The sequence below is a fragment of the Panthera pardus genome, unplaced genomic scaffold (assembly GCF_024362965.1).
Source record: "Panthera pardus isolate Hobbes unplaced genomic scaffold, ASM2436296v1 HiC_scaffold_13, whole genome shotgun sequence".
NCBI lineage: Eukaryota > Metazoa > Chordata > Mammalia > Carnivora > Felidae > Panthera > Panthera pardus.
Window position 1 is genome coordinate 138,831,698 of NW_026526688.1, and position 22,867 is coordinate 138,854,564.

The following is a 22,867-nucleotide window of genomic DNA, read 5'->3' on the forward strand; positions in this document are numbered from 1 at the left end:
CTAACAGACATCTAAGCTGCCGAATTCAGAAAAGGGATGGCCAATTCACATCTAGCTCCTAACTACAGGTGCTGTATTATGCCCAGCACTCAACGTCTTTGCCATTTCTACCAGGCCAGGGGGCGCATTAGCCCTGGCTGTTCTAGATGACCTCGACTCCCTCTTTGTTCTAATAATAAGCTACAAGTCTCAGCCATTTCGCCAGAACATTTTTTGACTTCTCCAACCCATACTTTATTTTTGCCTTCTTTAACCTTAAAACATTTCATTTCTGTGCAAGTTAATGCTCCTCCCCTCCAAACGCCCCATCAAATGCTTAGTATTTACAATGGATGGAAACAGGAATAAGAGAGTCGTGCAGAGTTGCATGGAGTTGAGTGGAGAGGAATAACTAAGGAGATAAATACCTCCCTGAAAGTGGAAATAAGTGATAGTATGTATTCAACCACTCTCATGCTTTTTATCTGATGGAGTTTTAAAATTAATTTAACTTTTCCAAATGAGAGTCTTCACATACTTAAGAACAGGGGTTTCGCAGTAGGCGTCTTGCTCTTCTCCCTGAGTAGTTGAGTCTTATCTACAGACACAGGTATATATGTTCAAACACCAGTAAATGAAAAATGCTAGAGTGCTCGCTTTTTCTTTTCTTCTGAACTATTCTGATACTTAGCTATCTGGAATTATTGAATTAGAACCCCAAGGTACACTTTCTGATTAATAAGAACAAACTGACACACTAATAATATAAAAAACAATGGTGGGTTTTATCAGGTGAAAAAAAAAAAAACCAATAGTTAACGAATTTTCAGGCTGTCTGTAGTCTTCAGGTACCAGGAAGCATTAACTGCCACACCAATCTAACTATATCTAGAGTTGCATGCTTAATTCTGGATGTTCTCATTTTAACCAATTTATTGATACAGAAGAGAGTAACCAAGATGTTGACGGGTCTGGAAACTGTGTCTTACAAGTATGAGTTGAATAAATGGAGAATACATGGTCTGAAAAAAATAATAGAAAAAATAATAGAAAAAAATAGAAAAAATAATAGAAAAAAAAATAGTTTACCAATGTTATGAAATTGTTCGCAAATACTTAAGGGGCTGAAGACAGATTGGGGTTTTTCTTTCCAGGGTCAAAGATGAGAATGAGGTCTAAAGGTGAGAGTTGAATGGAGGCAGTATCCAGACCAATATGTAATGACTTTCTAAGTGTCTAGTACGATAGTGAGACCCTTCTGTGGGACTGAGCAAACATAAGATAGTCCTAATTCAAGACTATTGCAGGAGGATATTTTTCTGATATGGAGGGTGTGGGAGATGCACTAGATAACCTCTCAGATCCCATGCAAGGAACTGCAACAGGCTTTATTTTCAGCTCTTCCTAAGGAAATGTTTTTGACACCAAAATATAACTACCAATAGGTGGTGCTGTTTTCTTACTGTTTTCTGGCACTGGCACAAGCTTGGATTTTCCTTGCTTGGGAACACATCAACTGCAGTCTAGTTAGGATTTGCCATTGGCATTATAATTTTTTGAATTTTCTAAAATCATCATGTCTGTGAATTTAAAAAGCCTCCAGAAGTCAGGTGAGTTTCAGCCACACGCCTCTTCGAACACCTGTCAGGGTTTTGCTGTTTCTTCCTAGAATGCCTTCATCTGCCCTGCTGTCCTTGATAATCCAGACCTGCTTTGTTAAGGCAGAGAAGCGGCACCACTCTTGAGGCACGCTTATCATGACAACCCACTCCTTCGGTTGGAATCCCGCTTCTAATACGATTTTCATCATACTGTCGCTCCTTCCTAAGACCAAGAACTCCTTAAAGGCAAGGTCACCTGTAGTAACTTTTATCAGATTCGTCAGCCCCAAGCCTAGGGCTTAACTCTAAAGCAGTACTCAGTAAATGCTGCTTTCATGAATAAACGGACCGAGTCCAGCCTATTCATTGTAGAAATTCAAAAAATGAAGCACCAGCTAGGTAACATTGATTTTGGAGAGAAGCCCAGGTCTTCTATTAACCATATAGAATTTTTTAGGGAGTTTGATAAATAGATAAAGGCAGAGGATTTATTTCTGTTTTTATCTGAAGACAAAGCACCTAAGCCTAATAAAACCAAGGACTCAGTAGGAACCTGTAACTTAGGACAGGCCGTGTTATGGCAAGGTTCAGCTCCTGTCAAGGAGTAGCTGAGGCGGTGCCCAGGGAGTGGTAAGTTCACCTTCGTGCTGGCCCACGCAGAATGTTTTCAGAGGGAATTAGGACATATAATGGAAAGCTTTCTATGTAAAGTCTGATTTTAAAACAAATAGCCTAAATGAAATCTTGATGATTAGTTAAATCCCCAGAAAGCAGGAAAAACATTGTAGTCATACAGAAAATACGTAACTAAGGACAAGTTTCTTTCCCCCCACTTCTTTCTCCAACGTACAACTGCTAGAAATGCCAGGGTGCCTAGGAAAGAGTCACATACACCTGCAGCCACTGGCTGAGTGCTTGCGGATTACTGACTCCAGACTGCTGCTTCTCTCTGCCACCTTCAGCTCTCAGGCAAAGGCAAGATGGAGACTTTCTAAATAGAACAGAAAGTCACAGAATTTTGTTTTTCTTGCAGAGTGCCGTCAAACGACTGAGTTTTATGGGATTCCAAGACAACCATTCTCTATGTCCAAAGTAAAACATGGCCAAAGATGATATAATGTAGGTTTCTCTAGAACAGCAAAATGTTCATTAATCAGTTTATCTACTCTCAGCCTCTGCCCAAGGGCATTCCTAGACTGTGAGCTCTCAGAGGGCAGACCCGTGTCCTAATCAATCTTTGAACTCCTAGTACTTTGCACAGTCTGGAGTATTTATATCCTGAAAAATATTTGTCAGATGTGTTGAATGAACAACTGTGTAAACTCACCAGATTCAAAAATGTTTCCTACTTAACACCAAAATGAAAAACAAAAACAAACAAACAAAAAAAAACAACTTTCAAGTAGTTTCAACTTCCCAAAGTCAGCAGAAGCCCTTCTTGGGTTTACGTACCATATGGCATTATGGTGCTTCCTTTCAGTTCATCAGGAAAAAAGCATTATTAGAACAGTTGTATATAAAGTAGAATAGCATTGCCATTTGACACGTACATAGTAAAACGCCTCATGGAAACTTCTCTCATGGCAAGTTTATTTTTAAAGGATCTTTTGCCTGGCTAATAGCTTCTCTACTATCTCTTCTTATCTAGTCCCCTGAACATCTAATTCAGCTCAACTGAAATATTTACTGAGTGCCTGCTATGTGGCAAACTACACCAGATCCTCAGAACACAAGAATGAAATGAGATATGCTCTTTGCACTTCAGAGACTTGTTTTACACATTCCTCTTCCATATCCCCCTTCTAGCAGGTCTATTAGGCTCCCAACTCTCTGAAACTATGACAGAAGGGTAAGAAGTCTTTATTAACTTACTTGAAAGCCCACTCCAGAGAAAAGACTACCTTAAAGATGCTAATATACCTTCTAAAGTGAAAGAAGCCTGCTATTATATAAATTAATAAACCATTTGTCCACAGAAAGGTCCACTGAAAGCACCAGATGAGATCAGGTCTCACACGTGAATCAATCCTGGATTTTAGAAGCTGGTTATAAGATACTCAAAACCTTAGGGACATGAGGTTAGACAAGTATGTCTCGAACATGCATCAGAATCACCTTGATGGCTTGTTAAAATAGAGATTTCTGTGTCCCACCCCCAGAATTTAATTCAGATGGTCTTGGGTGGGCTGGAGAATATCCAACAAGTTCCCTGGTGACACTGATACAGCTAATACAGAGACCATCCTTTAGAACATTTAACCTCACTACAACAAAGTGTAGCCGTGCTCACTCAGCCATCAAGGCCAGGACAGAAATAGTACCTTCTTGAATGTGGGTTTGGGGTATTATGGATTGTATTACAAGAGGACTATCACCTGTTTATATTTACATTGCTGTTGTGTGTTACAAACAATTGCACGTGAGCCCCATTTTACGTATATTTATGGCTTTGTGGGAAGCTAGAGAGAGACACCTTTTAAAATACTAAAATATCTCATTTATACAGAGCTTCTAAACTTTTAATGCATTTTCCCAATTGAGTTTTACCATCTGTCTGTGACACTGGCACAGTAGGTATGACTTAACCATTTGATAGTTAAAGAAACTGAGACTGGCAATGTTAGATAACTTGATTAATTAGCAATTCGACCAAGGTTAGCCTTTAGATCTCTTAACTCAGCCTCAGGTAATAGAAAAATTAAAGTACCAGGAATCTCTTCTTTGCTTGAAAACCATTTACCTTAACCCATGCCTAAGTGTAGCCATTACACTTAATTCAAATAGTCTTTAGTTTAATTCCATGCAATATTTTAATTTTAAATTTTCTTCGAAGGAAAAGTAAATAAGATCGTATTGGGTCTCAGTTGATTTACCTGTAAAATCAGATGATTGGACAAAGAATCTTGCATTTCTACAACTATTGGATGCCTTTACTTTATAAAAGGAATATTTAAAAGAACTCAGTAGAGTAAGAAATACTTACTGAAGATGGTAACAGCGTAGCATCAGTTTGTCCCCAGATTTTATTCCTAGTAGGGCCCAAATAAAATCTAGGCACTGCATTCACTGTGGTTCGTTGCCAAGAAAAGATGGTCTGAAAGGTAAGTCCATCACTGAAGGACTCAATAAACACACTGCTCAATTAGCTCTATGACTTACATGCATAGGTGTCTGAAATAAATAAAGAGACATCTATGCCTTTAAACATATCATCCCTAAAAGGTGTTTTACCGAAAGTACTGTTACAGGTACCAATATGCTAGGACACAACCACTGCTAATATGTGGTAGACCAGCAACTTCATGCATTTCTAAACATTCCATATATGAGCGCTCTTCAGTTACACTGTCATCATTTACTACTGTCCAAAGTAGATATTATCCTGGTATACTCGTGTCACTTGATTAATACTATGTCAGTGTTTCCATTACATAATTCTATGTTCATGGGCTCATAACCATAACAATGCACTCTGAACTGAAACTTGGCATAGGAAGTTCAAGCTGAAACTATTTGTGATGCTAAACTTATTTCCACTACCACCACTAAAATCAAGTTAGTAAGTTACTAATTACTAGGATATACACACTGAATAGATGGGAAAACCAGCCAAATTTGGAGAGAAAACTTCTGATGTTGTAGCAAAATTTCCTGGGTAGCAAATAGAAAGGATATGCAAAGTTGTTCAGTATTTTTCACTAGGCTTTTTGATGGGTACGATTTTTATTATGTCTAATAAATGCAACAAACATTGGTGATTATATAAGGGATTTGATAGGTGTCTTGAGTGTGTCTGGTTTTTTTTTTTTTTTAGTGTCTTTCATCAAGATACTAATGGCGATACAGTTAAACAAAGTTATGTGTATAATCTCCAGTGAATTTTTCCACAAATAAAGTAGCTTTTCTTTTAAAAGCATCATACTAGCTGTGAACTAATGCAGATCAAGTCCAGAGAAGACAACAATGGAGGAGAATTCATAAAGAAACTGGGAAAATGGGAATTTAATAACAGAGAGATTCTATGATTACATTCAGAGAAGTTTAAAACATGAAAGCAGGAAGATGATATGGTGCCAGTTGGACCCAAGTCCAAAAAGTAAAAATGGAAGTTACCATCCTGACATAGGTATTAAATGGGAAATGAGAAACGAGACCATTTTCAGTTGTGATTATTTACTTGCATTTTGCATATCTTCCTTTCCTGGGGAATTAGGAAGTGTCCGAACCACTGTTTCCCCAACTAGATATCTTAGAACCATAATTCTCTAAAATGCTCTCTCAGAGGGAAAATGATCCACTCTTAGGAGGACTCACTATCATTGAAAGGCCCTGAGATTCCCATAGCAAATAAAAATGATAGTTTTTTTCCCCAAACTTATTTGACCATGGGACCCAATTTTATGTAACACCTGTTAACATCTTCCAAAGACACTTTTTATAAAATTTTCTCCTAGAAAATTAGACTGGAATATTAGAAATAATAGGTTTTGAGCTGAGCTCACTCAGTATATTTGAAAAATTGGTAAATACAGCATGACATCCATTTCTTCTTCCATGTAAGGGGGGTTGAACTTGCTCTCTTTAAGGCCTCTTCTACATATAAACTTGTATAATTCCAAAATGCCTAAGAGCAGATTTGACATTCATGTCCCTATTTAATTTTTAGAGAGATCTAAACTGGGTCAGTCAAGTGCTCATAAATATCATTGCTTGGATAAGATATATGTGACCACCTTAATATATTCTTAATTATGTATATATTTTTAATGTATAAATATTTCCTGAGTGAATCACCTATGTAGGGGATGTTTTTCCCACTGACCCTCATGGTCTCTTGGCTTTTTTGAGTGTGTCTAACTATACTAAAAAGCCAGATTTAAATAATTTTTTTTTCATGTAACTCATTCTCTTTCTCTTTTCCATTAGTATGGATAATCAAGAATTCATGGTATTATGGATTTTTAAATGTCAGAGATTGTAAAGCTGTCTTGCCCATTACAGTAAAAACTTCATTAAGGGCTGTCATGCATTCAAAGTAGTATGTAATTCACAGCAGCCATGTATACACCTCCCTTCTCCAGATGTACTGTTGTCTTTTGAATACAAACGTTAGATAACCCGAGTGCTCTTTAATTTCAAGCCTAGTTTCTAGGTGCCAGAAATTTTAAGGTAACTACGTTTTAATAATGTTATTATATTCCCTTGCCATTAAACCCATTAAAAGTGATGTTCTACCACTGGCCCGTGGATTTTACAAGGATGGCCCCTACTGGAATGCTCGATTTGCCCTTAACTCTATCTTTTCCAAAGGCTTACATTTTAGCCTCGCACTTCAAAATCACATCAAATGATAATCCTTTATTTTTAAATAGTTTTGGTCACAGTAGGAAGGACGCTCCCTTTCTCATTGAAGGAAAATATTCACTTTTGGGTCCGGATTCCCTCAATTTTCCAGTCTGTGTGATTTTTTTTTAAAAAGGTGACACATATTCACCGAAATGTCATCATTTTGTAGTTACATTTCATGAATTAAAGTAATGATACTTTCCTAATAAGAACATGTGTGATTTAATCACTTTTCCTAAAGAAGTTCCATTTGTGAAGAGGAAATATAAGAATAAGTGGCTATGGGAACAATGAGAAACTAATGAGCACAAAGCGTGTACCCTAAAAAATCAGGACAGGAGAAAACCTTCTGTGAAATATTCTTCTTTTTACACACAGTAGCCACGGACAACCTAGACTAAGATTAAAATAAAAGCTGATTTCATATGCCTCTGGTGTTCCTACAAGACGGTGTATTTTTATAAATCTAAACTGCTCTGTCGTCAATAGTTTTGTAAATTACTTCTTACAAAGGAAAAGATAAAACCTATCTTTATGTAAACCCTTACACATCACAAAAAGACTTATGAGTGTTCCAAACTTACGGTTTTGGCACACCCACTGCATAGCATTGAGGGAGGAGAAAAGGGGTTAGCAGAAAGTGTATTTAGGATGAATGCCACCCACCATCAAGTAATGGTTTAAGTAGAAAGTAATCAGAGGGATACCACAGCAGCTACATTTCAACCAAAGATATTCTAGGTTTAGAACAATAAATACTTTTAATCAGGTATGTTCCAAGGAGCAAATAGGGCTCTAAGGCTATAACTCAGCCTGAATAAGCACTTGGAAAGTCTGCCTGATCAGCAGCCACTCCATATACACAGTACACCATCTGACCTTCCACTAAAATTTGTAACATCGTTGCTATAGAGAAGCCCATATGCTGTGAAACCTAAACACCATGGGTTAGAAAACATATCTGATTTATTAAAGCAGACAGCATCTTTCACCTATATCAGAACATACGTCGCAAGACAAAGAGAGTTATGGAAACTTTGATATGGACAGAGGAGAGGGACACACATAAAAAGCCTTAGCACCTTCCCCAAATCGTGCCTTCTTAGAGCCAGAACTGCCTTATAATAAGGTCTTTTTAGTGTGTTAGTAACTAAACACTCTTGGAAGGGGTCCAGCATGAACCACCTCTCCAGGAGTCTCCGATGCGGTAACATGACACTTAAGCTTCCACAAAAACCAGTGTCCACGTTTGATGAATAAGTCATTAAGACAGTCTCTAGGATGCTAAAGGGATTACTTTCCTTATCAGGGCACACAGCCTTGTATATATGCTTCAAGCTGCAATTCATCATTTCAAGGGAACTTCTGGCCTCCGTATCAGAGTTTATCATTTGATGGTATGAGACCAGTGAGACTGATAAGGGACACTGAAATTATAATGCACAGAATGAGCGGAAGCCCAAAAGTCCAAGGGGCCTGAGTTATTCAAATCCTTATCCATCTCCCACACATGGTTCACTCAGCCTAAAACAAACATACAAACAACTATGCAATAGGTGTGAATGAAGCAAACTCACAATCCACTTCCAAACCCTGTGATTCATACTAAAAAATGAAACTTGTTGATAAAAAAACATACCATATGTCTCTTGGGTGCTTTGGCTACTCCCTAGGAATATCACACACACACACACACATACACACACACACACACACACACACACACTATCAAGAGCGACTTGAGTATCTTCGTTTACTGCCACCTGCCTTGCCCACCCAACTTCTCTCCAATTCCTGTTGTTCCCACGCTGCTCTTTCACTGAGCTCTGCTCTCAGAGTTGCACTGAAATAAACAAGGCATTCGCTGGTCTAGTCAGCTGTGAGGATAGGCTCAAGTGGCTGGCATACCAGGGAGAGGGCAGCCCTTTACACATTATGTTCATGGTTTTAAGAAGAAGGTGAAATCTGGTTCAGCTCAGACCCTAGCTAAAGACTCTGCATTAGAAAGCATAATTCACATTTATTGTAAATGTCATCATGCCTAGGAGCTCTAGAGTGTATTTACAGTGTCAACCTAGGGCTTTCCTTGATGGATGCTTTGGTTTTCCTTTTTTTCCAGGAGTCCTACATATCAAAGCTTCAGGAGATTTCTTTCTAGTGATTCTGACAGAATGGATAGAGCATGAGGCCAGGCCTCCTTACTTGAAGATTCTTGGCTATTTTTCACCGGTTCACTGAAGACAGGCTTTGCAAGTTACATTTCCCTTTATCGTGAATGTAGTGAACAAAAAAGCCTGATGCGTCTTCAAAGCATATAAACCGAGTCAGTGTCCAGGAAACTTTCCCTCAAGCTGTTAGCACAAGGGAGGCAGGCTGTTAGCATAAGTTATTCGCTTCACCACAGGGGACAGGAGAAACCTTGTTAAACCATGAATCTCAGTCCGCAGTGATCTGTGTGTTGAAAAATGGGATGAGCAGATTTTCATCGGCGGATTCCAAGAGGTGTTTACATCCACGCTGTCCACCCCCACCCCCCTCAACTCCTCCCAGGGTGGAATAGGTACAACCCCTATTTGCCCAGATGGGTTTTAAATAATCAGAACACCAGACCACCTGGTTTCGTTTGTGTGTTTGCCACCAAGGGACTATCAGATAGAAAGTGTCAAATACAGTAAACACAGAGAACTGTGCAAGTCAAGAGGGGGTGCAAGGTCTGGAGAAGCGACTGTCTAAAGGGCGAGGGGAAGGCGTCTAGTTCCAGTGTGACTTTTCTCTCTGGTGCCTCGGGTTGGCATAAAATGACAGCTGCCTTTAGGTAGACATGGCCAAAGCCCAGTCCAAGGGAATTTCCGCTGGCTGGCTTAAGAAACATCAGCACGAGGGGCCCCAAGAGTGCTTCAGACACCCAGCGCGGGAGGGCTCCGCTGGGCAAGAGATAGCCCCTCACCCTTTTCCAGGCAGTTCCTCCAACCCACCCCTACCTACCGGGCTGCTCAGCGCCTTTCTTCTCTCCAGATCTCCCTCTCAATTCAGGCTCTAAAACTGGGATTACTCGCTGGCGAAACGCGGGGTGTGACGGGACCGAGGGGCTCGGTGGGCGGCTGCACAGGGTGAGGGAAAGTCTCTAGGTCGCATCAGAGAGAGGAGAGCAGACAAAGAAGCTGTGTGTAAGTGTGTGTGTGTGTGGGGGGGGGGGGTCCCAGGAGAAACCTGCGGCGGGACCGCGGAAAGGGGGCGTCTCGGGCACTCACCTGATGCTCCGGCTCGAAAGCTGCGAACTGTGTTGCCTTCGCGCAGGGGTGGGGGCCGCAGGGGCTGAGAGCCCCGCTCGGAGGACCGCTGCTCCCGTTCCGCCTCGCCCCTGCCGCCGCCGCTGTACCTGTCATAGAGCCGCAGCATGTGCTCCGACACCTTGTCGTGTGGCTGCAGCACGGGGCCGGGGCCACCACCTGCCGTGCGGTCTCCTGGCACAGCCCTGTGCGGCTCCGGGACATTGCGCGTCAGTCCCTCTCCCCGCGCCAGGCTCACGCAGAAGCAGCCTAGCCACAGGCACAGCAGCCGGAGCGCCCCAGCCATAGCGACGTCCCGGCGCCGCGCGTCCGCTCCCCGCGTGGCGGGGGGACACGCCGAGGGCGCGAGGGGCCCGCGACAGAGCCGAGGGTTGAACTTCCAATTAGCTGGGGCGAGGGCGCCGGGGGCTCCAGGCACTGCTTAAGCAGGACACCGGCAAGTCGCACTTTTTGCCCTGGCCGATTTCGGACCGGCAGGTGGGCTCTTCCCGGGCAGCCGCGCGGACCTCCCCGGGGCAGGGCGCTGCTGGAGCCGTCCTCACTGGTACGCCGAAAAAGAGCTTCAGTCGCGGCGTGTGTGGCCGGGGTGTTTTCAGGATCTGTCTCTATCCTCCCTCCCCTCTTTATCTTCCAGAACAGCCAGCCTAAGCGGCGGCGCTGGGGAAAGCACCAGCTTCGGGCGCACTGCCGGAGCCCGGGTGCGCGCAGCGGTCCGGAGGGCGCTCGATTGCCTTTTCCAGGGATTGGAGCGGCCGTGGTGCGGCAGGTCCGAGTTTTGAGTGTGTGTGTGTGTGTGTGTGTGTGTGTGTGTGTGTGTGAGAGAGAGAGAGAGAGAGAGAGAGAGAGAGAGACTACTTCGTTCTTTGGCTGATCTGTACAGTCCGCAGCCAATCTCGCCCCGTCCCTCGCAGGCAGCTTGGACCCTGCTATAGCCGGGAGAGAAGGGAAGGGGGAAGTAACCAGCAAACCAGCAGGGGGAGAGAGAGAAGAGGAAGTAGGGGTGGGGTGGTCGGGAGAGGAGGAAGAAAAGGTAGGAGGGACAGAGTATTTTTTAATCCCCTCAAGAATATTGGTTGTGGAATATTGGTTGTGTCCCGGCCTTCAAGAGGGCAGAGGAAAGCAAACTTCCTCCTGGCTTGTTTCGCCTCTGATACCAGACAAAATCAAGATGGGAACAGCATCCTTGCCTCCTTTCCTGAGCCTCTCCTTATCTAAGTTGTGGACCCTACACCTGTGCCCGGTGGCCACCTCTAACGGTCTCTCTGAGGGCTTACCCATCTACCCTTTGCATCTCTCCCCAGGAGACGAGTATGTGTGAGTCGGTGCATCTTAAAAACAAACAAGTAAACACACCACAACACACACAGTTCACCGCTTCATTCCCCTTTAAAGGGGTTTCTCTGCAGGAAGGTGGGTGAGGATGAAACACAAGTACCTCTGGGGATCCAGGAATCCAGAGCAAGCTGTTAGGGTTGCTAATTCTGAGACCTTTATTCACTCTCTCTTTTCTTGGCTGTAAAATGGAGGTTGCACTATTAGTCAACATTTTACCCCATACTTCTCATGCCCTAAGCACTCGTAGTTCTTTATATTGCACCTGTATTGTTTTAAAGCACTCTCTACCCCCAATGCAAGGCTCGAACCCACAACCCTAGGATCGAGAGCTGCAAGCTCTACCAACTGAACCAGCCAGGCGCCCCTCACCTGCATTATCTTTAAAGAGTTTTCACAAGGAAGTCCATTTTACAGATGAGGAAACTGAGGGAAAAGGACACTCCTAGATGGCACAGCTGAGCTCCAAACTCAGGGAGTCTGACTCCTGGCCCTTACTGTTAATAATGAAATTAGCATTTAAATTGACTTTTCAGGGACACCTTGGTGGCTTAGTAGGTTAAGCATCAGACTCTTGGTTTCAGCTCAGGTCATGATCTCACAGTTTGTGAGTTCAAGCCCCGCATTGGGCTCCATGCTGACCGGTGAGTGCTGGTAACTTGGAGCCTGCTTGGGATCCTCTCTCTCCCTCTCTCTCTGCCCTTCCCTTGCTCTCTCTCTCTCTCTCTCTCTCTCTCTCAAAATAAATAAACTTAAAATAAATAAATTGGCTTTTCAATGTTACAATTCTGTAAATATTCTTAGCAGGGAGCCTGGCCTGGTGGAGTAAAGCCATCAGCCAATGTCTGTTGCAGCTATCTGTCCCCTTCTTTGTAGCAGAGTCAGGCTTATCGAAAGGAAGATAGGCTCCTGGATCATACTGGCCTTCCAAATCCCAGTTTTTTCTTTGAAGGGGAATAAGGACACATCCTTTTTAGACTTTTGTTCAGATGAAATTGGAAAGCAGTGCTGAAGTGGCCAGCACGCTGACTAGCCTTTAACAAGGGCTCAATGTCTTTTTATCCCAAACTTATCCCAAAGGCAGAAGACTACATTCTCCCCACTCTGTCGCTTCTCAGCCCCTTGCAGTTTGGATTTTGCCCCCAGCCATCCCCAGAACTGTTCTGCAGATAATAACACACACTTCAAGGGTGGTTGGGAGGATGGAATGGGATCGTGTGTGATCTTTGCTTGGCACAAAGAACATAATAGCTTTTGTGATTAGTAATAAAGACCCAATTGCAAAATTTCAATAGGCCCTGGGAACTCTCTTCTGCGGATTTTTCCCTGTGAATCTCTGGTTCTTTTCCTCTCCTTTCTGCTTTCCCTCAGCTCTGTGAGTTGCCTCCTCCTTCCTCCTCTTTCCATTGTTCCTCACATCCTCGTATTCTTCCCTGGAAGATGCCAACTTGAGAAGAAAAATCTTCTTCTGCCTTGATGGTCCCCTCTGATCTTTAAATACATAGTCCCGGGTCTCCACCAGCCCCACTCTGCATCATCAAAATTTCATCCCTCTCCCCTTTGTAACCATCCCTGAAACTTCTCTTCCATTAGCTCTTGTGTATATATCTATGGCAACCTTTGTTACTCTGCACTTGACATAATTCTTCATTTGTAGAAGCTATGCTGTGGGGTGCTCGGCTTGACAGCCTGTCTCCAATGCCTACCCTTCCACTTCTTCCTAGATGCATGTACTTTCCCTTTCTTGTGCTTCCATTTTCTTATTTGAGCCATAAGTACGAAATAATAGTTCCTGTCTCACAAGGCTGTTGTAGAGAATCATCGGGCAGTCCATGTCAGGAGATTAGTACAGGGCCCACCACATAGCTAAGGCTTCAGAAATTTCAGCCATAAGCTAAGATAATTGCTTGTATGTTTCTGTGTAAAGCCGAGGCCAAGCCACATCCACCTTTATATTTCAGTGACCAGCCGTCACATTCAGCATAAACAAAGTAACAAGGAGATGATAAGTAGGTAGAATAACCCCCAGCTGGGACTCTCAGCTGTAATTGCAAGGTTGGAAAGGAAAGTGTAGATGAAAGCCAGCAAGCTGAAAAACACTGGTGGCAACCAAATCCTGGACCAAGAGAGGCTGATTTGCAGGTAGCCTACACCCAAGAAGACAGAGCAAGGGACGAAACAGATGAAGCCCGCAGCCTCATGTCCGGCAATGACAAATAAATGGCATTCATGCCAGACCCTCTGAGTGACCTGCTGGGGAACTGAGAGCAAACTGATTTGGAATTAATAGTTCCTTCATCAGAACATCTGGAGATGCCATCTTGTGATACTTCAAGATCATAGCACAGTGTTTCTTTTATCAAAGGCCACAGAATCTTAGGTCTGGATGGATTAACTAGTCTCTGCATGGTGGCATCTTTAGATGCCTTCTCCCCGAAGGAATAAATCCTAGGACTCCTAATTCTGGGTGAGCACCTGGCTTACTTGATGTATGGATGATTTAGAGCTATTCAGAAACAGGAACTTCAGAATTGAACATAATGGTGGTACAAGTGCCTGTGTCTGATTTTTTTTATTGAGTCTAATTAATTTAAATTTGTTTTATATTTCAATAATAAGAATTTCCCTATTTCATGCTGGAGAATAAGTGTTACCACTTCAGTCAACCAGTGAATCAGAGGACACTTATCAGCCCTTTTTCCTAAAAAGAAAGGTGAAGTAAAGAAAGGCATTTTTATAATTAAAAATCACAGCAAACACTAATTTGGAATTTTAGTGGATTCCGTTGAATTGGGCTCTATTTGAGACCACAAAATCCTGTGTGTGTGTCTTTATGTGTATTATGTGTGTCTTTATGTGTATTATGTGTGTTTATGTGTATTATGTGTGTCTTTCAGTTCCCTTAAGCACTTTATGCCTTTAGTTCCTAAAAATTCCATCAAAAGGCTGCATTAGCAGTTGGGAGAATATGGAAGGAGAATGTGTCTTAGGTTTGGAGGAGTTTACCTTCTCGTAGGTGAACCAAAGAAGCCCACACGGGACAATTAACAACTAGTGGGAGAGGGATTAATCCAGTGTTCAACCATGTAGACCATGTGGCAATTTGCTATGTCAGTAAGAGGAGGAGATGAGAGGGAGATGGAGTAGCCAAGGAAGATTTCCTGGGAAAGTTGGGGCCTTATTCAGCCTTGGAAAATGGGTAACATTTTAGAGTCAAACATAAAGGACTTGCAGTTTAGGAAAGAATAGCAGTAAGAGAGGAGCCGTAGAAGTGAGAATGAGCTGGCCATGTTACGAAAGCCATGTCCCTTGGGACAAAGGCTGGCCTGACTTTACAGAGTATATACCCTGGACCGCACAGGAAAATAGAGATGGGATGCAGTGTGGAATGAGTTTATGGAGGACCTGGAATGCTTGACCAGGGGGAAAGAGGGAACTTTAGAATGTTTTTGAGAAGAGAACGCTTTCTAATGTCAAATTCTCCAAAATGGTCTGGAAAGTTTTAATAACTAATGAATGTCCTGTCTCTGGAAGTATATACACATAAGGCAGATGACAACTTAAAGACAGTTTAGGGCTGATTCAGATATCAGCAAGCTGATTGAAGATATTTAATGTCTTATTAGCTGCAAGCTTATTTGGGGGGGGGTCAATAAAATATATACCTATATACAAAATTTGTGTCTGTATCTCTCTGTCTATTTCTATATATCTCATTGACAGTGGCTTAAATGCACAAGAGTTTATTTTTCCTCCTGTTGTAAGAAGTCTGTAGTGAAGGAGCTGTTGGTATCTGTTCAGTAGCTTGACAAAAGCCATTTGTAGTGTTTAAAGGACTCAGGTACCATTTCTCTCTTTCTTGCTGCCTCAGGGTCGCCAGATGCCTCTTGCAACTCAGCCATCAAATGCTTGCTCAAGGAAGAAAGGAGAAGGAAAGGGGAGGTACCAGCTATATCTTTTCCTTTTCATCAGGAGAAGCAAAAGCTCTCTCAGAGCCCTGGCAGGTATCTCTTGTATCTCACTGGTCAAAATTCTATCACATTTGTCACCTCTACCTGCAAGACACTTGATTTCCCAGTGCCCCTTTCCTCCTGTCTGCACATTGCCACTGCAGGTAGGATCTGCGTTCAGTCTCCAAGGAAGAAGGAGTAACGAAAACTGCGAAGTAACTAAGAGTCTTGCATAAGGACCCTTCCAACGTGAACAGTCTATATATCTTATAACCCATTTATGAGTCATTTCCTATTCTGCTTGTAAACTTGTTTAGTTTTTCTCCAGTCCCAAGCCAAAAACACACATCAAAACTTTTTTCCTTATCTATTTCACAGATATCACTTTCCTTTCCTTGATCTTTGAACTTCTTTAAAAAGTTGTCTACACCTAACATTTCACTTTCTCGCTACCTCTATCACATCGCTTCATCTGATTCCAAACCATTGGTAATTTGATCGTTGTACTCACACTGTTCTTGTGTTTGGCACTACACTTCTAATCACTAAACCAACAGCTCCCCACCACCAAGTCTTCATCCTTATTTATCTTGAAGGGTTTGACACTATTTACCACCCTTTTTTGGAAACTCTCTTCCTTTTTATCTTATGTATGTGACACTATTCTGGTTCCTTCCTATCTTTTTGATTATTCCTATCTTTGGTTCATTCGCTCAACAAATACTTAGTGTCTGCTGTATTCTTGACACTTGACTTGGTGTTGAGAATGCAAAAATTAAATAAAACGGCCCCCGTCTTCTGAAAACTTAGCTGGAGGGATAGGAATACTGTCACTTAAGAAACCTTAAGATAATTTTGATAGGTTGCAAAAGGCAGAGGTGCTAGGAGGAGGAGATGATGCTTGAACTGAGATTTGAAAGTTAAGTTGGTGGTTTTCCAGGGTTATTTCAGCTAGGATATTCCAGGCAGAGGAAGTTTCAAGAGCACAGAAATGGGAGAAGCCTTTCCTCTGAGATCCTTATTCAACATCATACCAATCATTTTCTCCAATTATTCTTCAGCTAACTCACTGTAGCCATGCATTTTTACTTATTTACTAGGAGCTCCAAAAATGACTTTCCTAATCTAAACTTCTCTATGAAATTTCAGACTCCCATTTTTTATAGACTTGTGGCTATGCTGTTGGCATCACAAATTCTGCGCATCTGAGATGAAACTGATCATCCCCCCACTCCCATCTTATTCTGGGTTTCCATTCTTCTATGAAGGTGGCGTTATTGTTTCAGCCATCCAGGTTTCCCATCTCACCTCTCTCTGACCACTGTGTCTAACCCACTGCTAAGTCACATAGAGATTATTTCTTTGATCACTCTTCCATCTGTCCTCCTTATTTTTATTGCAAGCTCTTTCATTAAGTTACTCATTTATTCTAATCTAGACTAGTTTGATAGTCTCCCAAATGGCTCCCCGTTCCTCTTCATTCCACCTGTATTTGATGTTTTTTTGTTTGTTTGCTTTTGTTTTTGCTATATAACAGGCTAGCACAAATTTAGGGACTTAAAACAACACCCATTTATTATCTCACAGTTCTGTGAGTCAGAAGTCCAGGTGGGATCACCTGGCTTCTCTGCTCAGGGTCTCACATTCAAGATGTTGGGTAGGTGGTGTTCCTATTTGAACACTCTAAGAAAGAATTCTTGTCCAAGCTCATTCACATGTTAGCAGAATTCAGTTTGTTACAGTTTCAGAACTGAGGTCTCATCATCTTGCTGGTTATTACCAGGGCTTGTTACCAGCTTTCAGAGGCCACCTGCCATTTCTGCCATGTGGTCCCCTCTATCTTCAAGCCACCAGTGGATAGGATCTTATATAGTACATATAGTACTTCTAATCTCTTTCTCCAGAAAGATATCCCATCCTTTTAAGGGACCTGCCTGAGCTCAGGCCCACTGGGGATAACCTCCCTTCCTCAAACTCAATTTTGCCACATAACATAAGCTAATTACCAGAGTGATAGTCCATCATGTCCATAGTTTCCTTGTGCAGAAGATGGAGGCAATTATGCAAATGACTAAGAGTCATTTTAGACTCCTGCCTACCATAGCAATCATGTAAATACTGCCACTAGATTTATCTTCCTAAAACTTAGTTCAGTGGTATTTTAAGCTTTCTGAAAAAGCAATAAGTAGTTACTCATTACCAATTAGATTTAAACAAGACAAAATCTCAGTTTAGTATTCGTAGCCTTCCATAATCTGTCCTCAACCTAGTTTTCTTATGTATCTCTACTCTTTCACAATACTAGATGGTCCTTTTCTGCTTTCCCCACTTGTTATTTTCCTATGCCTGGTTTGTGCTCCTCAAAACCCATCTGAAAATGCCACCTTCTTTTATGAAGTGAGTCCTAATCAGTCCAACGTCTTGTGAACTGCATTTAGTACTTCTCATAGCACTTGAGAGACTCTGTCATGTGCTACTATTGTTTACTTTATAAAGAAATGGCTGCTTCTCTAGTAAAACCCAGCTCCTTCAGGGTTGGCAGTAATGGGAGAACATCCACCTGGGAAGAAGGGCTGGACTCTTATCTAACTCTTCATCCTCGGAGATTTTCCATCTGTCTGAGCCTTCTGTGGCTGATTCCATTTTTTCCTACCGCACTTCACTAAAGGATTCTGCTACTCTTTTCTCACTTATTTTGGCCAAGTTTTTGCACACAGCTCATCCTTACTTTTTGATTTTTGTCACATAGCTGAGGCAAGCCTAGATCTTGCAAACAACAATTGAATAAAGGTTCATGGAAATCAACATGAGGAAATCAACACGCAACCCCACAGTCTGGCTTACACTACATTTTTGCTCTTGGTTTTCTGCTTTTTGGGTCTTTTTCTTCCTGGCTCCTGTCCTATCATTATTTTGCTAACAGTTTTTTAACTGAACATCCTCTATGGACCAGAAATTCTTTCAGGTGCGGGAGATAAAGCTGGGAACAAAGTGCTTGTATTGTTTGTTTGTTTGTTTGTTTTTTAAAGAAAATCTAGGGTTAATACAGTAAGACCCAGAGAGGGAGAGGCAGGTGCTTTCTCTGTCATTTGTTCATAAATATTCATTGAGCATACATCATAAGTCATTCACTATTCTAGAAGCTGGAGATATAGCCATCCAAAAGACTTTAAAATCCCTACCCTTGTGGAGTTTCTATTCCAAGAGAAATGGACAATAAACCCAAACCAAAAAAATATATAAGAATTTCACAGAATTACCATGAAGATAATAAAACAAAGTGGTAGGATCAAGAATGGTGTGGATATGGGGAAGGGAATGTTGGCAGGGGTGGTGTTCCAGGATGGTGAGGTGGTCAAGAGAGGCCTTTCTGAGGATCCAACATTTGAACTGAGACCTGAATGATAGCAAAGTCAGCCTTAAGATGGACTGGAAGGAAAATGTTCCAGATCCTAGGAAAAAAATGAAACGGAGAGCCTGCTGAGCCCTGTCCTATGATTGAGGATCTCCCACTTTCTTAATTGAAAATAATTAGACACCCAAAGGGTTTTACTTAAAGCCTTGGCCCTGTTCTCTATCCTAAATAAGAAAATCAGACCGGAATCTAGGGCATAGACTTGGGGTTAGGAAGAGGTGGAAGCAACACATTGATCTTATTTCTTATTGGATGCAAGAACCTGGGAAACAGGGACAATCATTCATCTACCCCCATTGCCTTCCCCTAATATCCTTATACCTCATTATATGCTTAACAAATAATTGTGGGACTGAATCCAATTGAATAGCGAGTGATAAGATGGAGGGGTGTTATATCAAATATCTCCCACCAAGAAGATTTGTAGTCCTATATAAATATACAGACTAAAAAATGTTTATCTTCCTATAATATGAAATGATTTGACTTTAGTCTTCACCTCCTTCCTTTTTTTCTGTATTCTTTTAACTGTTTCTCAACTTTTCAAGACATTTTTTTAAAACGTTAATGATATTAAAATTAAAGATGACTAAACAAATATAATAAGGAATAGGAATCAGCTCCTTGAGGGCAGAAACTGTATTTTATGTATTTTCATATTAGCTGTAATCATAACAAATAAACAAAACCAAAATTGGTGTCTGGGGTATATCTTCTCAGCCTTCCTTTTTCTATGCCTAGAGCATAGAATATTTGCCTATGTTAATTATATCTCTATAATCATGCAGTATCTTGACCTTTCCTGTTTAACTGAAAAGGAATTCTATTGTGAGCGACTGGATTTCTTTTTTATGCTATTTTATACTCTGCCTCCTAATTAACATATCAGAACAGACACACACACACAGACACACACACACTAAGATTATATAACTAAATGACATGCCTAGTCATATATCCCCTTGTGTTACTCAATGCCACCTATACTGAAAATTTGTACTGATAATGGTGCTGTGAGAATTTATAACTACACCTACCCTGCCCCCATCCCAACCCACCAAAATGAAAAGGATTTTTAGGGATTGTACTTATAACAACTGCTATTCTTCTCCTGGTAGAACGTTTTGTGTCTTGCTTACATGACAGCCTGAGAAATGTTGCAAGCCCACCTTGCAGGCTGTTCTTCCACTGACTGTTAATTTAGCCCTTGTGATTTGATGGCTTCAGTGTCTCCCCAGGTGATGTTCAGATGTTCTCCCCATGTTGTCAGATTCTTGTCTTTTGGGAAAAAATTATTACTTTAAAAAAGTCTTTTCTTCTTACAATTCATCTCTCCTTTCTGTCCCGCTGTTTTGGCGATCCCTTCCTGAGTTGGGTTTCTAAAAGCCTAACACTGAAATTATTCTGTGACGAAGCAATTGTGCCATACATAATTCCATTCCTATTTCCATAGCATTTTTCCAGGTAATCATGTCTCCCAACTCCATTAAATGCAATGTTGAAGCACATCTGGTTCCCTGTTTTCCTCTCTCTGCCTTTTGCTGTCAAGGTCAAACCCCTCTCTACCTTCTCCCACTTTCCTATTCTACTTCCTTTTGTTCCTCTTCCTTCCCACCAACGCTTCCCCTAAATACAGCCCAGGAGATGGCTGGCAATGGGACTGTGGACTGAAGAGGTTACTGACCATCCAGTAACCTGGAACTGAAGGGCACAAGAGGGAGGTGATCTCATTTGTTACCTCAGCAACCCGGGGACCCAATCATTGCCATGGTTGCAAGCATCTGCCTTTTCACCCTGAAGGTTTCCAGGTGTAGCTGCTCAGATGACCCATGTAAAACCTTAACAAGATCAATTCAAGTTGTTTAGGCATGGTGATGACTGCTTTAAAAATATGGACAGATGGGGGTGTAGAAATGATAAATATCACCACTGGGAACTAATTTTATTCTTTACTTTTGCTTCAGGATTTCCAGGTGTTTTTCTGTCGTTTCTTCCTTGAGGGAAGTCATTTTAAACTGCCCCTGGATATCTGCCCACAGAAAAGCAAACAGCTTGCTTTGACCACAAATGATCACCACCAACTCCTCCACCCTGTTTTTCAATTTTTGAACTCTAGGGTAAATACTTGCCTTATAAAATTAAGAGCTAGATAACTCTGGCAAGGAGCCAGGTCCTGCGAACCAAATCTTTTACTGGCAATGAAGAGTGATTGCATCAATGCTATGTAAATATTTCAAGTATCTGTGTTGTCAATCCTAGTGACTACTGCTGAGCTGTGAACAGAGCAGGAGTATCTGGACGGTGCTAGGTGACCCGAGTAGAATTTGGCTGAGCAGGAATTCAGATTGAATGGAAGCTGACAGACCCTAAGCTCTGCAAGACCAAGGGTGACTGCTTTTCCAGTTTTGTAATCCCCACATTTACACTAAGTATGCGGCACATTTTCATCCAAGTACATATTTTGGAGGAAATGCACATAATTAAAAAGGGATTTGTGATTACCTTTGCAGCTACGTCAGTATATATCTTTGAATTCTAAGGAACTGACGAGGAACAGCCTCAAGAATCTGTTGCTGTCCTCTGGCGGTTGTTCTTCCTTCAAAAGACTCTGGTGCAAATTTCCTCCTAATATGACACACAACTAAAACCCAATGTTTAGTCTCTTCAGATCAGTAAATTCCAGATTTTAATGTTTTCATAAAGCCTTCCTAAATGACTCAAGACCATTATTACTTGACACATAAACATATGAGAAGTGAACTGATCACATAAGGTGGGCATTGGTGTACATTTGCATCTCTATGTCAAACACAGCTTCTTACGGCTGGGATAACTCTTTGCCTACAGTAGGTATTCATTAAATATCCTTTAGAAGAGCAGCTGAAAGAAGAACACATAGAATCAGTGACATCCTAATGCTGTCACCTGGGATGGCAGAAAGATGCAAAGAGAGGCTTCCTTTTTTTTTTTTTTTTTTTTTTTTTTTTTTAAACCCGGGCATAGTCTATTATTATGTCTCTGCAGCCTCAGCAGAGTTGTACAGAGGAACTTCAAGTTGATAGAAATTTGTTTCCTTTTTGGGGTGCCTGGGTGGCTCAGTCAGTTAATGGTCCAACTTCAGCTCAGGTCATGATCTCGTGGTTCGTGAGTTGGAGCCCCACGTCGGGCTCTGTGCTGGCAGCTCAGAGCCTGGAGCCTGCTTCGGATTCTGTGTCTCCTTCTCTTTCTGCCCCTCCTCTGCTCCTGCTCTGTTTTTCTCTCTCAAAAGTAAACATTAAAAAGATAAAAAACGAAGAAATTTGTTTCTGTTTTAGATAGTGGAAACACGGTACTAATTATCTTTCAGTGGTGTAATTGGGAGGGGAAAAACGTTCAATATTTTTCTCTGTGCATTCAGACCTTATACATAATGTGTGGTTGCCTTCTCTAGAGCTTTGAAATGATGCATGTCATAAAATACAGGCAAGTGATTATATAGCAAACCTCATGTCCTAAGTTCCTAGTTCCCGCTTTCCTCTTGAGTCACGTGTAATAGACTGGCTATGTGAAATTACAGAAAATCAGATTAAGTCCTAATGAAGAGCAATGGCAACCAGGAATTTGCTGGTGGTTTCAAATTGTTCCCTTTCCCCACTTCAGGTTGGAAGAGATCTTGAGTGTTGTTGAACTTGGAAATGCTGTGGAAAATGTCATCCTGCTAGGTGAAAGAGATCCCACCTGGTGGCAGTTTGGATTGTATTCTCAGCACATGTCAGGAGACAATACACTTGCTAACAATACTTGGGCACAACGAATGTAGTTATAAAATGCTCAGGCAGGACCCCCTCGGTCCTGATGTCAGGTAGTTTTGGGCACAAAGATGACTCTTTCGTTTTTATTTCTGTCCTTATGACAAAGTAAAACCTCAGTGTACTGGTTGATGTAGTAGGACAGGAGGCTTCTCTCTGGGGATGG

The 22,867-nt window shown here is 41.7% G+C and overlaps 1 protein-coding gene across 1 annotated transcript in view; it reads right to left on the bottom strand.

Annotated features, from left to right (window-relative positions):
- BMP3 (bone morphogenetic protein 3) overlaps positions 1 to 11,188 on the bottom strand; it is a 29,046-nt gene extending 17,858 nt beyond the window's left edge. Inside the window, exon 1 of the mRNA XM_019466386.2 lies at positions 10,178 to 11,188. Within this exon, the coding sequence (XP_019321931.2) occupies positions 10,178 to 10,502 (325 nt within the window). The 5' untranslated portion in view covers positions 10,503 to 11,188. The remainder of the gene's footprint in view (positions 1 to 10,177) is intronic.
- Positions 11,189 to 22,867: the final 11,679 nt, after the last annotated feature.